The 17,232-nt window shown below is 45.1% G+C and overlaps 1 protein-coding gene across 1 annotated transcript in view; it reads right to left on the bottom strand.

Annotated features, from left to right (window-relative positions):
* LOC126184027 (antifreeze protein Maxi-like) overlaps positions 1-10,494 on the bottom strand; it is a 59,336-nt gene extending 48,842 nt beyond the window's left edge. Inside the window, exon 1 of the mRNA XM_049926384.1 lies at positions 10,415-10,494. Within this exon, the coding sequence (XP_049782341.1) occupies positions 10,415-10,494 (80 nt within the window). The remainder of the gene's footprint in view (positions 1-10,414) is intronic.
* Between the last annotated feature and the right edge of the window lie 6,738 nt (positions 10,495-17,232).

Genomic DNA, 17,232 nt, shown 5'->3' with positions numbered 1-17,232 from the left:
GGATGGACGTGAAGGATTATAGAGTCAACCTCATAAATCCATCTACCCTGCATGTCAGCAGGGGACTGTTCAAGCTGGTGGAGGTTCTGTAATGGTGTGGAGCGTGTGTAGTTGGAGTGATATGGCATCCCTGATACGTCTAGATATGACTCTGACATGTGACACATGCGTAAGCATCCTGGCTGTTCACCTGCATCCATTCATGTCTATTGTGCATTCCGACGGACTTGCGCAATTCCAGCACGACAATGCGCCGCCCCACACATCCATAATTGCAACAGAGTGGCTCCAGGAACACTCTTCTGAGTTTCAACACCTCCGCCGGCCACCAAATACCGCAGACATGAACATTATTGAGCATATCTGGGATGCCTTGCAATGTGTCGTTCAGAACAGATCTCCACCCCCTCGTACCTTACGGATTTATGGACAGCCCTGCAGGATTCATGGTGTCAGTTCCCTCCAGCACTACTTCAGACATTATTCGAGTCCATGCTGAGTCGTGTTGTGGCATTTCTGCGTGCTCGCGGGGGCCCTACACGATATTAGGCAGGTGTACCAGTTTCTTTGGTTCTTCAGTGTATTTCAGTTTATTGAGTACTTATTTCCAGTTGTTAAGTGAGCTTTTATGTAAAATACGTTTCTGTAAACAATGGCTGAGAACTGCTTAATTTTTGTGGTGTTGTTCGCCCCATTAGCTGAATGGTCAGCGCGTTGCAGTGCCACGCACGGGGGCCCGGGTTCGATTTCCGCCTGGGGTGGGAGATTTTCTCCCCTCAGGGACTGGGTGTTATACTGTCCTCGTCATCATTTCATCTCCATTGTCGACGCTCAAGTAGCCCAACGTGGCGTCGCACTCGATAAGACTTGCACTTGGCGGCCGAACTTACCGCCTGGGAACTCCAGGCCACTGACGCCATACAATGATTTCCGCTTTGTGTGATGTTTTCCGTTACCTATGTAGTGTTTATGGGAAAGGGATTGGACTGCTAAATGCGGCACTTGCTGCTGTCAGTCGTTGACAGAATATTTTAAAGCCATATAATTGTGTTGTTGTAGGCACTTGGTGGTGAATTAATGAATGACCAGAAAGCTACTGCACTTTTCTCACCACTAATTGTGTCACTGGAAGACTTTATAAATCTCTTCCTGGCATCTGTAGAAAAGGCTGCTCTGAGTGGAGTCACGTAGCAAACATTCACGGCATATCTTGCAAGGTGGGTGTCATTATGTCTGACGGAACAGGACTAATCATCTTTAAACCTGCAACAGTAATTTGCTGTAATACAGTCCTTGGTTGGTTTTGAAATAGCTGAAGTTCCATAACACCTAGGTGACCTATGTCTCTCACAGAGGTATCAAATTTAAGCCTCTGGCTCTCCTAATATGTCGGGAGAGCTGAGACTGAGGTGATGTATTTCAACGATTTATAGCGAGGACAATGAAATCGACATTGTCGAATACATATTGACAGCATGTTACACTTGAGGTAGGCTCTTCAGTGTGGTAGGCAGCTAATACCTCCAGCTGTTGAGCATTTTTTACATAATAGTTCATTCAACAACCACAAATACATACTTAATACACTGAAAATAACTCCTCTATAAAAACATGAGCTCAGTGAAGTGATTCTGTTTACTCGCATGAGAGAACCAGACATACACTCCTAGAAATGGAAAAAAGAACACATTGACACCGGTGTGTCAGACCCACCATACTTGCTCCGGACACTGCGAGAGGGCTGTACAAGCAATGATCACACGCACGGCACAGCGGACACACCAGGAACCGCGGTGTTGGCCGTCGAATGGCGCTAGCTGCGCAGCATTTGTGCACCGCCGCCGTCAGTGTCAGCCAGTTTGCCGTGGCATACGGAGCTCCATCGCAGTCTTTAACACTGGTAGCATGCCGCGACAGCGTGGACGTGAACCGTATGTGCAGTTGACGGACTTTGAGCGAGGGCGTGTAGTGGGCATGCGGGAGGCCGGGTGGACGTACCGCCGAATTGCTCAACACGTGGGGCGTGAGGTCTCCACAGTACATCGATGTTGTCGCCAGTGGTCGGCGGAAGGTGCACGTGCCCGTCGACCTGGGACCGGACCGCAGCGACGCACGGATGCACGCCAAGACCGTAGGATCTTACGCAGTGCCGTAGGGGACCGCACCGCCACTTCCCAGCAAATTAGGGACACTGTTGCTCCTGGGGTATCGGCGAGGACCATTCGCAACCGTCTCCATGAAGCTGGGCTACAGTCCCGCACACCGTTAGGCCGTCTTCCGCTCACGCCCCAACATCGTGCAGCCCGCCTCCAGTGGTGTCGCGACAGGCGTGAGTGATGATAATGATGTTTGGTTTGTGGGGCGCTCAACAGCGTGGTTATCAGCGCCCGTACAATTTCCCAACCTTTGCTCAGTCCAATTTCGCCACTTTCCTGGATGACGATGAAATGATGAGGACAACACAAACACCCAGTCATCTCGAGGCAGGTGAAAATCCCTGACCCCGCCGGGAATCGAACCCGGGACCCCGTGTTCGGGAAGCGAGAACGCTACCACGAGACCACGAGCGGCGGACGCGACAGGCGTGAATGGAGGGACGAATGGAGACGTGTCGTCTTCAGCGATGAGAGTCGCTTCTGCCTTGGTGCCAATGATGGTCGTATGCGTGTTTGGCGCCGTGCAGGTGAGCGCCACAATCAGGACTGCATACGACCGAGGCACACAGGGCCAACACCCGGCATCATGGTGTGGGGAGCGATCTCCTACACTGGCCGTACACCACTGGTGATCGTTGAGGGGACACTGAATAGTGCACGGTACATCCAAACCGTCATCGAACCCATCGTTCTACCATTCCTAGACCGGCAAGGGAACTTGCTGTTCCAAAAGGACAATGCACGTCCGCATGTATCCCGTGCCACCCAACGTGCTCTAGAAGGTGTAAGTCAACTACCCTGGCCAGCAAGATCTCCGGATCTGTCCCCCATTGAGCATGTTTGGGACTGGATGAAGCGTCGTCTCACGCGGTCTGCACGTCCAGCACGAACGCTGGTCCAACTGAGGCGCCAGGTGGAAATGGCATGGCAAGCCGTTCCACAGGACTACATCCAGCATCTCTACGATCGTCTCCATGGGAGAATAGCAGCCTGCATTGCTGCGAAAGGTGGATATACACTGTACTAGTGCCGACATTGTGCATGCTCTGTTGCCTGTGTCTATGTGCCTGTGGTTCTGTCAGTGTGATCATGTGATGTATCTGACCCCAGGAATGTGTCAATAAAGTTTCCCCTTCCTGGGACAATGAATTCACGGTGTTCTTATTTCAATTTCCAGGAGTGTAAAATGCTGGAGAGGTATAGCCTGTCTGTAGACTGATGAGAACGCTACAGCTGCCGTAAAGGATGACTAAGAATCTAGCATTGTAGGGCAGTGTGGAGAATCTTACGTAGGTGCTGTCCATACATGTTTATTGCGTTAGTATTATTAGTGATTCATATCTGTATTCCACGTAGCGTAAACGCAGTTTGTGGAAACTAAATAGCCCCGGACATGTTTGCACACTGCGTCGCCAGTGTTTCCTCAGGTGACGTGCGGAAGGGTCGGTGTAACTATGTGAAGGACCCTGTAATTGCTTCTTGTGACGTACTGAGGTAAATCTGATGCAGAATTATCCGCTCGCTGTTCAGTTTACAGGCTTAAGAAGGAAGGAAGTGCATGACTGCAATTCAGCAACCTACCTTCCTTCACACTTCTAAGCTCCACTCCTGCCTTTCCTACTACCTCTTACTCCTCCAGAACACAATTTATGCCTCAATACGGTTCAGCTGCTCTTAAACATGGTACAAACATTTACTGTTTGTTTTTAATCCACATTATTTTACATTATACATTAATTTTATAAATTAAATCACTATTTTTAATAATATATGGTTCTTCCATCGTCTGATCCTCTCCAACGTGAAACTATTAGCCCTAGAGAGAAAATGAATATGACATATTTTTGCAGGAAATCTAATGTAGTTTAATTTTGTACTGGGAAATATTTTCGAGATATTAAAGAAAACCTAAAAAGGTGAACTCTGACGCATCCCCCAACCACTCGCTCACAGCCAAACGGTTAGGATTTTTAGTATGTTGTGCATTACACTCCCCCTACACTGCACAAAAACTTGCGACTACACAACTTTGTTCTCTAATTTTCTTTCGTTGATTGGACTAAATACAACTAGGTAACTATGATGTAACAAAGGTATGTGTGAAACCCTGATCCGACGTAAGAGAAGGCCTGATAGTCCTAATCAGACCAGGTTAAATAAATAAAATAAAATACAGCTCCTGTGTGGTTTGAAAGGGACTCTTATACCATTCTTCCTTCAGAATAGTGGGTAGCTCAGGTAACGATGATGGATGTGGATAGCAATGACGCAATTTCCTCTCCAAAAAAGACCACAAATGCTCAATAAAATTGAAATCTGGTGACTGTGACGATCAGGCGAGATAAGACCAGTGCTCAGAAAACCAATCCTGGACGATGTGGTCAGTGTGAAAAAGGGCAGTGTCGTTTTAGAACACAGTACCACCAATGGGGGTCAACCCAAATCGTCACATAATCCTTGGTAGTAATGTATATCTTGCAGAGCACCCATGGCACCAATGGAATATCATGATAAGGTCACCCAAATCATCACCGAACCTGCGCGACTGTGTAAAAGCAGATCATTTAAGAAAGGAAGGTGTACATGAAAATCTTTAAGAGTTTGGTAAACGCTACGTAAGACAAAAAATAAGCACTGTAAAAGAACGTTGCATTGAACACCATCTCTACACCCGCTTTCTACAGCCAAGTAAACCTACAGTGGCTGAACATTGTATTTCCACTGATTATTCCATAGATTCCGCGAAGCTAAGATACTCTCCTCAACCTACTGGGATTTAATGGGCAAGGAAGCTGTGGAAATGCAGTTAGCACACGGCATGCTCAACTGAGATGAGCATGGGAGCTCCTAATTTCACGTCTGCGCTCTCAAATGAACTATTGGTCCATGTTTTTGCTGCGTGGCAGTCCTACATAGGCCATCCATAATAATCAATCAAATACTTCATAAGTGCTGTGGATTCACCAGCTCTGAGCTTTCTCTGTCATACTGTTAGACGCGTAAAGTTTTATTTATGACTGACGCTATTGTCACCAACATGTTATATCTGAATCACGCTCGATTTTTCCACAGTATTGTGTAAAATGATTTAAAAATCTTGCAAACAACTCACCTTGAGAATAGCTGAAAGGAAGCCAGCCAACATATCGCAAAAAGGATTACTCCTTTCCCGGATTCAAGCCCGAAAAATGATGGAATATTCGATCAGACGGGAGAAGTTCAAGAAACACAACGCCAAGGATGAGTATGTTCAGAGCAGTAAAATTGTCATTTTCCACAGAGAACCCCTGTCGGAAATGCATAATTTCACTGCTGTGAGGCGAATACGTTCGAGGATTTTTGCCTCAGATATTCTTAGACAATGTTCGGTATCCTAATTAAATACGCAACTCATTAGTCACCAGTCTAAAGCGGACTCGCGGACTGGGGCTTCGAAGCGCGTAGTATGTTGATCAGAACGGTAAGCAGATCATTTTTCAAGCCGGAATCCATGTCCAGAAATTCATGGTTAGGGCTCAGTCAGTTTGGATCTGGTGAAGTGTCGGTGTTCCACATTTCGCTACGGAATCCAACAACAGCGTGACAACCAGCAGCATATTACAAAAGGGGCTCAAGATTTCGGCATCAGACATGATTCCATAATTTACTACGGTGATATAGAAACTACTGCATATTGTGAAATATGTCCGGCTACGCAGTCCCAGCATAGATTTATACAATAAGGCCCTTTGATGACGTTACCGGAGTAGTGTACACCATCATCCTCATAGCGCCTCGCAGTAAATAGTCAAGAGGAGTAAGATTTGGTGATCTGGTGACATTGATGACCCTCGTATCAATCCATCAGTCTGCATATATAGCGTCCAGGTGATGCTGCACATTTTCGTCAAAATAAACTGAAGCTCGCTACTCCTTTTGTAGACATATAATCTGACGAACTTGTAGTGGCACCTCCTCCAGAAAGGCAGATCTCTCGCGTTATAATAATAACGGCCCAAAGACTTAATCACAAACTATCCCCATCCATAGAGTCACGCTGAACCAGTATTGGTTACTTCTAAACACTTGAAAAAGGAGATCTTAGTTTACCCAAATATGAATATTGTGCAAGTTCACAGTGCCTTCCCGAGTGATCGCACATTCATTGACAAATAGCAACAATGTCGGATATTGTGCCTGGAGAATGTAGTGCTGTAATTACCGTAGAGACAATGTACTTATAGTGGATAGCCGTTCACTATTAGTGCCTGAACTTACTGCAGATGGTATGGGTGTACCTCTTGTTCACTGACAACTGTCCATACATCAGTATGAGATGTACTCAGTTCTTGCACTACTTGGCCAGTGCTGGTTGACAGTTCCTCCGCAAAGTGTTGCAAAACATCCTCCTCAAAGGAAACCATCCGAACCGAGAGTGGACGGTTGGTATTAGTTTTTGACATCTAATACCGGTCAGAAATTCAGAACAGTTGATATGAGTAGCCAACGGTCATCGCAAAACACTGGCTGTGATGCTCAGTCGTCGCCTACAAAAGCAACTGTCGTACATTCGTCTCCGTTCTAGAGCCCTGACGCCCCACGTTCAAATCGGCGGTGATCTAACTCAAAGTAGACACCCGGAATCACAGTTTGGCTCGGCAAAGGAGACGTGATGTCCGTTCGCTAAACACTACTGGCCGTCTTGTTCGGTGGTTTACGCGTATAAAACCACTTTTACTGCGATATTGAAGATCGACCCTAGTCGCTATTGACCTCGTAAACTCAAATTATTGTGTAGTCTCCGAAACGTCATGACCCGTGTACGTCTTTCACCGATTACCATTCCAGGTTCAAAGTCTGTTAACTCGCGGCCATGTTTACTACACACCTGTCTGTAGAAGACTATACAGTTATTGCGTCTACCCGAGCGCATTTAGCCGCAATATTCGGATGTCTTACACAACAAATCCTTAAATGAAACAACCCTTCCCATGCCTTCTAGTCACTCAGCTTTACAAACGCTTACCGTAGGTACAACAAATATCTTAGTGCCACGTAGTACTAGTAGTTGTATAGCAAAATACAACAAGCAGAGATAATACCTTTTTCTGTACACGCACGCAAAACTTTTGGAAAAACTCCAGACAGAAAATACATTACTACATGCAACTTTTCGGTCACTAACAGTACCTCAGTTGCTGCGGTTGTCGAATAGTTCGGAGTATTTTTGTTGGGCATCCTTTCCTCACACAGTTGTACAGCATCTCTGCTTACTCCACAGGCACATAACACAACCACCCAAACGCGTTGTGAAAAAGGAACTATCATTAATTATAATATGCATCTTGTAACGATGTTAGATGAGTGTTTTACTCTTTTACTTCGTTGGTATAGTCGTTATGGGCATTTGCAATTGACCAGTTAAGTAATATAATGCATCATGAAGTCAAGGCTGTAAAATCCTTTATATAACATGACCTGAAATCTAACAGGCATTTTTACTTAAGCTGCTCTAACACTCCCTATTAAGATATTCAGCTATAGACTAGAAGCAGTTGCCTGTCATAAAGTCTTTCAGACTCCGTTTAAACTGTGCTTTATCTGAAACCAAGTTTTTAATGGTTTCTGGCAATTTATTGAAAATATGTGTTCCTGAATATTGGACCCCTTTTTGGACCAAGGTAAGTGATCTTAGGTCTCTATGTAGATTGTTCTTATTCCTAGTATTGATACTATACATTGTGCTATTGGTTAGAAATAGAGATATATTACTTGCAAAAATTTTCATCAAGGAATAAATATAGACTACTGAGAAGCAGTGGCTATAATACAAAGTTCCTTGAACAGGTTTCTACATGATGTTCCTGAATTTACAACACAATTGAGTCTTATTACACGCCTTTGCACACTAAAACTTTACCTTGGTTTGACATATTGCCCCAGAATATGGTCCCGTATTATAAAATGGAATGAAATTATGAAGTATGCAAGATTTTTATATTTATATCTCCTACATCTGACATAATTGTCACTGCAAACACAAACTTGTTTAGGCACTTCAGCAATTCTAAGATATGCTCTTCCCAACTGAATTTATATCGAGTTGTAATCCCAGAAATTTATGACTGTCAACCTCATCAATCTGCATGTCTTCATACGGTATACACGTGCTGGTCGGAAATCTCTTACAGGTTCTGAACTACATATAGTGGCTGAACTACATATAGTGGATCTTTTCAAAGTTTAATGACTATGAATTAGCTTTCAACCATTTATTAATGTCAGTGAAAATTATATTAGCAGCCATGTCTAAATCTGTACTTAACTTGCTACTTATTGCAATGTTTGCATCATCTGCAAACAAAACAAACTTGGCACCTGGCAACCTAACAGACGATAAGTCACTAACGTCCACTAAAAAAAAAAAGACTGCTTACTGCACAGCTATTTCGCAGCGATACCCTTTGTTTCCTGTTAGTTGGATAAAACTCAAACCATTTCGCAGCACTGCCGGTGACACCATAATGTTCTAATTTACTTAAGAGAATGCTGTGATTGACATAGTCAGAGGCTTTTGACAGGTCACAGAAAATGCCAGTAGCCTCTAATTTGTTATCTAATGAATTAAGCATATTCTCACTTTACCAGTAAATTTCCCATTCCATTTTGCTGCACTTACACACTTTCCTTTCTGCGTCAAATACCCCAAACGCCACCAGTTGGCACTCAATCTTGTGATGAGCATTGGTTATAATGTACTGGCTTAGTGTACATACTTTCGCTAAGTTTTACAATGCCTGTGTTTGTACAGTGTCTGTATCTTCACAGTACATCATCATATCTATTCCGAGATATTCGAAATCTATATCATTGTTCCACTTTGAAGAACTTATTAGTTATGTGTTAGTTCCAGTAGAAACACCAGACATTGTGAGACAGGCCTTGCTTTCTAAATTAAAATTATTAATCACTTTATGCTTTTTACTTAGTAAAGGCGATTCCTTCAGCGTATTTGAACGCATGTCCACACTGTCGAAGTGCGTAGTATCCTTAAGACACTGTAATCATCATTGATATATCCATGCCTCGACGGGCTACAAAGACGATATATTTGTCTGAATGTGCGAGAATCACGAATTGTAAGGGTTGTGACTACGTGATATACGAATTGCATGAGTTCTCGCGGCTTGCTTGGATAGCCGAAGTGGCCGAGATTCACACAATGGAAGTGGCTTCCTCTCGATACTAAGCAATTAATAGCTTATTATCTACTACTGAACGTCTTCACCGAATTTGACTTACAGACACGGCAGCATGTCGTCGATGAGGATTCTTGGACATGCTTCCGCATAGATTTACTTGCAGTGGTCAGATGGAGAATTGGCACTGGCTGTGGAATCAGCTTGCTTTCCTGAGCACTCACCAGAACTTCTGTCACTGCTTACACCACCAACATTACCTTACGGCCAGATTCCTCACTGTTTCCGAAGTCGTCGACTAATTCCGTGATGTGGTTATTTGCTCATTTTGTACACTTTGTTGTTTCTGGTTTGAGAAGGATGACTTTTTGACGTTTCAGCAGTACATCTACATCTGCGTGATTACTCTGCCTGCAGTTTAGTACTTGTGATTTAGTCCCTCATAAGATAAGTGGATTCCTTCTCACAAATGTCATAACGTTTATGATTACTTAAAACCTGTACAAAATGTTACAGTCTTTGCATAATCACATTGACCTACATAAATTTTTACTCCTTATTTCTCAAACTCATCAATTATCAGATACTGAACGAAAACGCTTCAACTTTCCAAAACTATTCCTTCATTCCTCAGAATTACAAGGCTTTTTATCACTATTTCTAATGTTTTATACTTTCATCCCAAGTTGCCCACAAATATATCTGATAAAACTGTCGAGCAGCTACAACAAAATAACACATCTTAGAAGATAATAACATAAAATATAGGATTTAGACTGCCTTAGTGTTGACGTTGTTTAAAACGGAATTACTGGTGACACAGGACACACTATTTCTCTGAAAAGAACTCCTCCATGCCCTGTTCTGCTCATTTACTTTTCTGTCTTTGCCCGATATTATACATGCCTTGCTGCCTTCCCTCCTGTGCTCTGACTTTCTTTGCCTGTCTTTCACATCCGACAGCCTCACGCAGTTATTCAGAAGTATGGGAAGAAGGCGACATTTGCTAAAGGAATAACGCGCAACAACTTAGTACCTGCGGCTTCTATCACCGTAGTCATATCCACCACCACGACATACACAATCATCATATGAGGCTGAGCAGCTTCCACAAACCACACCTCTACCATAGCTTTGCTAGAAGCCACCACCAAACCCATCACTTTGCCGACCGCGTTCGTAACTCTGATTGGACGGTCCAGTAGCACATAGCAATGTAGCCCATAGTAAATGCAAGGAATAAAATGACATCTGCTGCCTTAAAATTGTTCTTTTCCAACAAAAAAGGTTCCCAATGCTAATAATGTGTTTATTGCCGGCGTTGCTAATTTTCGGAATCAATACAAAAGAGAAATTATATGTGAGTGCAGGCTTTCTCGGCGAATTTCATATATGAAGTCTTCACGGGTTGTCAGCCGAGTAGCATCGTCGTCTCGTAGCAACGTTTCGATGGAATGCGTCGCCATCATCTTCAGGCGAAGTGTCGGGATATCGTGCTGCTCTCAAATGTTGCTTTCCCCTCTTTGGGGAAGTGTGAGGGGGAGTCTGTAGCCTTTCGGCTTTTACTCCCCTGTGAACGTGTGTGTGTGATTTTTCTATAGTTTTTGGTGTCTGTGATTTGTGATGATTGTTGTGAGTGTGTCTGGTACTTGCCTGAGGTAGGCGAGAAGTTTGGTGTTATATGGGAAGGAACAGGATGATGGATTGGGTGTTGGGATTTTCTCTTCGACTTAGTCGTCGAAGATCGTCATAGGGCGCTTGTGCTTATCGCGGGACATGTCGTACCGACCTAGGGAGTGGATGAGTGCGTTTCCGGATCTGGAAGAACCCTCATAGAAGGCCCTTGCCAGATCCTGGAAACGCTCTCTCAGGAGTGGGATTTCGGCTGCGGCGTGCAAGTCGTCTGTAGGGAATCCAAGAGGTAAGTGCAGTGCCCTTCTGAGGGCGCGGTTCTGCAGGCTCTGGAGTTTGTCCAGGTGCTGCTTTGCCGCGTATCCCCAGACAGGGCACGCATACTCCATTACTGGCCGGATCAGGGCCTGGTACACATTTACTGCTACTGGGCAGGGGAGGGAGCTGGTTGTGTTCAGGATAGGATATAGGAAGGACATTCTGGCGCAGGCCTTCTTGTGGACCTCGTCTATGTGGGGTTTCCACGTAAGACGAGAGTCCAAGGTTACGCCAAGGTACTTGGCGGTTCTGCGCCAGGGGAGTTGGGTTCCATTTAGGTGAAGGTGGAGGGGGGGACGTTGAGGAGGATCGCGCATTCCGAGCCTGCGGGTAATCTGCATTGCCTGCGTCTTCTCAGAGTTGATGGTGATGCGCCAGCGACGGGCCCAAGTTTCTGTGTCATCTAAAACCTTTTGTAGCCTACGGATGACCAGGTCCTTGTTCGCGTTTCTCGTGTAGAAGGCTGTATCGTCAGCGTACTGTGCGGTGTGCACCAGGGGGACCGTTGGAGTGTCCGCAGTGTACAAACTGTACAATACGGGCCCCAGGACCGATCCCTGTGGCACCCCAGCACGAATACGCCTTCTGGTGGAGGTGGTAGTTTCTACTTTGACGGAGAAAGTACTATTCGTGAGATAGCTCTTGATCAGCTGAACTATGCTCCCGGGAAACCCTTGTGTGTACAACTTGTAGAGTGGCCCTCGTCGGGATATCGTCGGTCGCGGGATTATATCTCCGCTGGACCGCTCCCCGCCTTCCGCGGCCGGCCAATCACGCGCCCGCGGAATCGCTCGATGCGACTGGATCGGCAGGTGGTGGGGGGGACACGTGCGCGGGGTTCGAGTCCCGGCGTCCATCTCTGTCTGCTCCGTCGGCTGCCCTTGGTGGAACGGAACGTTCTTCTCTGATTTTCCTGATTGCAGGCTCCCAGGCTGTGCTGAGGTGGTAGCCACTGTCGCGGTTGATTAGGTTGTCGTGTAACCGTATTTCTATGGACTCTTTGATTACTGAGTCCCAGAAACCGTTTGTACAGCATATTTTCTTTCTGTCCTCTAAATCGAAGGTGTGCTTCTCGTCAATACTATGTTCCGCCACAGCAGATTTGTTGGTCTGACACAAGCGTACATGCCTAATGTGTTCACTACGGCTCTGTGAGATGCAACGCTGCGTCTGTCCTACATACTGCATCCCACAATCGCATCCGATCCTGTGCACACCTGGTGTCGTCAGACCTAGTGGATCCTTGGTTGAACCGAGAAGGTCTTTGATTTTTGCTGCTGCGCGGAAAACGGTCTTCACTTTATGTTTCTCGAGAATTCTCGCGATCTTTGACGTCGGAGGACCCGCGAACGACGATATCCCGACACTTCGCCTGAAGATGAAGGAGAAGCATTGCATCGAAACGTTGCTACGAGACGACGATGCTACTCGGCTGACAACCCGTGAAGACTTCATATAAGAGAAAAATTAATTTCAGAGTCTGCTGATAAGTCACACAGCCCTGTATTCATATATCAAAGCCTTCCTTTGAAGTCATCGGTGTTTGCGCTGTTCAGAAGGCTATTCATTTCCTCCCAGTAGATTACTGACTATGAAGCTAGCTGCTTCAGTCAGTCTGCACATAGTTATCATTTTACTTGTCTTTACCTCATTTGAAACCGACATAACTTTCGACGACGTGTGGACGTGGTTTCACTTTGGTTTCGCCACGTCTTGAAGACACACACCACAGTACTCCTCGAACACCCGAGAAGTCGTACAGTCTGCTCGTGCCGAACCATGACAGTCTGCCCACGGTCAAATTCGGATAGATTTCCCATTCTACACGGACAAAAAATGGTTCAAATGGCTCTAAGCACTATGGGACTTAACATCTGAGGTCATCAGTCCCCTAGACTTAGAACTACGTAAACCTAACTAACCTAAGGACATCACGCACATCCATGCCCGAGGCAGGATTCGAACCTGCGACCGTAGCAGCCGCGTGGTTCCAGACTGAAGCGCCTAGAACCGCTCGGCCACAGGAGCTCTCCACGGACAGCATGCTCACTGATACTACATGAACCGTGCGTGTGTCTGACTAACAGTCATTCTTCGTCAGGTGACGCTGCTATCGAGTGGACGGGCTGATATCGATAGTAGTTCGGTGGTCGTTATGTCCTGACTGATCAGTGTACACTTACTGTTCTGGGCGGCTTCCTAACGCGTTAAGTGCCTGTGGAGTTCATGCCAATACCCTGACCTCACGTGGGCGAACCAGGTGATACACGACAATCGGTATGCGCTGCTAATTCTGTTATTAAGACGTATATTTCTGCTCCTTGTTCATCGATCAAACGTTTTATCTCCGAATTTAAGAATAGTCCATTGCGAGGATACGAACGCTGTAGGTACTGCGATCACAGACTTACTTACATTATATGGCCGAAAACCTCGTAACACGTACTGCTCTTTTTTCCAAAGCAGCCAATTGCGTATTCCTCCACAAGGCGAACTGGTTATCCGGCCGTAGCGAAAACTGACTTGATCACGTGACTACATACATTCACGTTGCTGTTCAAAGTAGCGTGCGTTGTTACCTCACAATGTGAGCGCAAAAAGTGCGCGTAGAAAATATCTTCGAGGGAAGCAGTCATACCTTGCTGTTAAGATTATTAATTTTATTAACAGTGAGAACGATATGGGTGTGATAGTGCCAGCAGAGAAGGCAACGACAGGAGCAAACAAATATTGACAATCAAAAGATAAGTTAGACAGTGCTGAGCAAATTACAGAAGCAGCAACACGAGTGGAGCATAACTCAGGTATCTGCCGTAAAGCAGAATAAGCAAAAAGCACACAGTAAATTTTTCACTGATGATCTAGATATAGGCCTACCTGTATTTGTTATTAGGTAGTAATTACTGCGACATTTTGAACAATACAAGTAAATATCATTTCTGTAAAAACTTCACAGTTTTTGTAGCACAAAACTAGACTTCCAGGCTTGCAAAGAAGCACCGAGAAAAACTGTTCCATTCGTGTGCTTTGATTTTAAAAGGTGTGCCACAATAAACCATTCATTACGCGCAGGCGAGAAAACATACTTATGAAAAAATGAGGCATCAAAAATAAAGCGGCCTGTGGATTCATAAACACTACACTGCGAATGTATGTTACAAGATTCAGTGTGCGAAAAGTATTGTCAAACAACAGTTCCAGACCACGTCTCATTCCTGTGAACGCAAAGTTTACTTTTCGTGTTCACTTCCCCTTTATGATTATGACGGAAGACTACAGACTATCGTGTAGAAATGGACTGAAAAAATTAAAATTAGTCTTTCGGCGCCAGCTTAGGACAAGAAATCTTCTCTCGACAAAATTTTGCAATAAAATAATTTCCTTCCTACTACTGCTAGGCCATTTAGCCCCAAATCCTATTGAACGCCTCTGGAATCTTGCAAAGAATAAGATCCGTAGCTATAAAAGTCTAGCATCTGGCTCTGTAACCCGAAAAAACAACAGCTGATGCTTTTGCTGGTAATAAATAAAGGTCGCGTGGCAGTTGGCCTGGTGCAAGCGTTCTGACGTAACGCTACTTCGGCGACCTGTGCGTCAATTTCACTGCTTTTATATGCAAACATCTTTTGAGTTGGCCCTCCTTCCACATCTTTGAATCATAGAAAAATTTGAGTTGGTCGCCGGGAATCAAATCCGGGACCTCGGAGTTTCAAGCCAAAACCACTTACTGCTAAACCACGCAGCCCGTTTGCTTTTACTGCTATGGTATTAGCGCTTACTCTTGGCAGATTAGAGGGCTACAAGGCTGCGTTTCATGTAAAAAAATGCGTGTGATTACTACTGGAGGAGAGACACTGTGACAGACGAGGAAACGGAAAATATAATAAAATCAGTCGGCATAGCTTCGAACAAAGAGTCGGTATTTTCATCTGCGGCTGAAACACTAGCTGATGAATCAACAGATAAAGCTGTGGAAAACAGCGATGTTACTAGGGAAAGTAGTTTTACGGGTACTGCAAGAGTAGTGTCGTGAGCAGCCACCGTAAGATATACTTTTTGTTCTGTTTCTGTTCTTTTTCCGAAAGGGAATTTCATTCTGTGGTGCGCACATAAGTGTAACACGACAGCACACGACGTGCAAAAGAGAACTGGGATGTACACTACTGCAGCATCTCCTATGTGTTGCCGCGTGGAGTAGATGCGCAGTCAAGGGCGCCTTGCCACGGTTCGCGCGGCTATCCTCCCTCGCAAGTTCGAGTCCTCCCTCGGGCATGGGTGTGTGTCTTGTCCTTAGCGTAAGTTAGTTTAAGTTTACTTTTGAATACATTATGGGAGTGACAGTGATCAATGTGCTACAAATATTTACTATCAAAAACAGTCTTAATCACAATTTATTTATTACGGTGACCGGTTTCGACCACTAGTAGTGATTCTCCAGCAAAAGACCACAGTAGTGGTCCAAACCGATCACCGTAATAAATAAATTGTGATCAAGACTGTTTTTTGATAGTAAACAGTTTAAGTTTGGTTCAGTAGTGTGTAAGTCTAGGGGCCGATGACCTCAGCAGTTTGGTACCACAGAAACTTACCACCAACCAAACTGCTACTCGGGCGCAAACGCATCGTCCGCAGCTCGTGGTCGTGCGGTAGCGTTCTCGCTTCTCGCGCTCGGGTTCCCGAGTTATGCCGGCACGGTTGCTCAGCGTGTTCGGTCAGAGGGTTAGCAGCCCTCTGTAATAAAAAAACTGAGCTAATCGATCAACAATGAACTTAAAAAACGGCTGTCTTACGACGTTCGCCCCGAACAGATGCAACGAACAAAAGGGTACAAAACGAGATTAAAAAAAGAAAGTTCGATTCCCGGCGGGGTCAGGGATTTTCTCTGCCTCGTGATGACTGGGTGCTGTGTGATGTCCTTAGGTTAGTTAGGTTTAAGTAGTTCTAAGTTCTAGGGGACTGATTACCATAGATGTTAAGTCCCATAGTGCTCAGAGCCTTTTGAACCATTTTTTCGTAAACGCATCGGCACTGCCACCCTGGCCATGTGACCAGTTCGCCTTCCGAGTAATAACTAGTAGCCTGTATGACATCCTTTTGCTACGACGAGATACTAAAGCTTTCACTTTTGTGGAAAAGTATTCCACCGAGATCTGGTACACTGCAGATTCTGTACAAAAAAGTATTTCAAAATCAGTTATCTAATTTCAATAGATTATATCTTAATGAATAAAGGTACACACTTGTGGTGAATATTAACTACAAACACTTTTATATTGAGAAGAACTGTCCGATATTATATGCATGTACATACGCAGACGAGGCAAAACATTCTGACTTCCCACTTAATAGGTGACGGTGCCCCTTTGGAAGGAAATACAGTCGCGATTCTGCATGGACTCAACAAGTATTTGGTAGGTTCCGGAGGTATGTGGCACCGGATGTCTACGCACAGGTCACGGAATTCCCATAAGTTATGGGACGGTGGTTTGTGGGCGTGGACCTGTACCCGATAACATCTGAGATGTATTCCATCGGGTTCGAATTTGGTGGCCGGGAAAGCAACACGAGTTAGTGCATTGTTCCTTAACCACTGTAGCACGATTCTGATCTTGTGGCACGGTCATTTATCGTTACGGTAGATGCCATCGTCGCCGGCGAACACATCGAAAGTGACGCGACGCTGGTGTCCGCAACAATGTTCACGCAGTACATAGCCGCTACTGTGCGTTTGAATACTACCACAGGTTTCATGAAAGCCCAGGTGAATATACCCCATAGCATAATACTCCTCCCAACGGCTTGCTTCCATGGCGCCGTGCTTACTTCGAGTAGCCATTCGCCTGGATAGTGGTGTATCCGGACCGGTCCATCGATATGTTGCAACAAGAAATGCGCGTGGCGACTTCAGTTGTAATTGACGATGACATTGAGTTAATATGGGAACACGC

The sequence above is a fragment of the Schistocerca cancellata genome, chromosome 4, assembly GCF_023864275.1.
Source record: "Schistocerca cancellata isolate TAMUIC-IGC-003103 chromosome 4, iqSchCanc2.1, whole genome shotgun sequence".
NCBI lineage: Eukaryota > Metazoa > Arthropoda > Insecta > Orthoptera > Acrididae > Schistocerca > Schistocerca cancellata.
The sequence above is the reverse complement of the archived record's forward strand: the minus strand, read 5'-3'. Positions and strand labels throughout refer to the sequence as shown.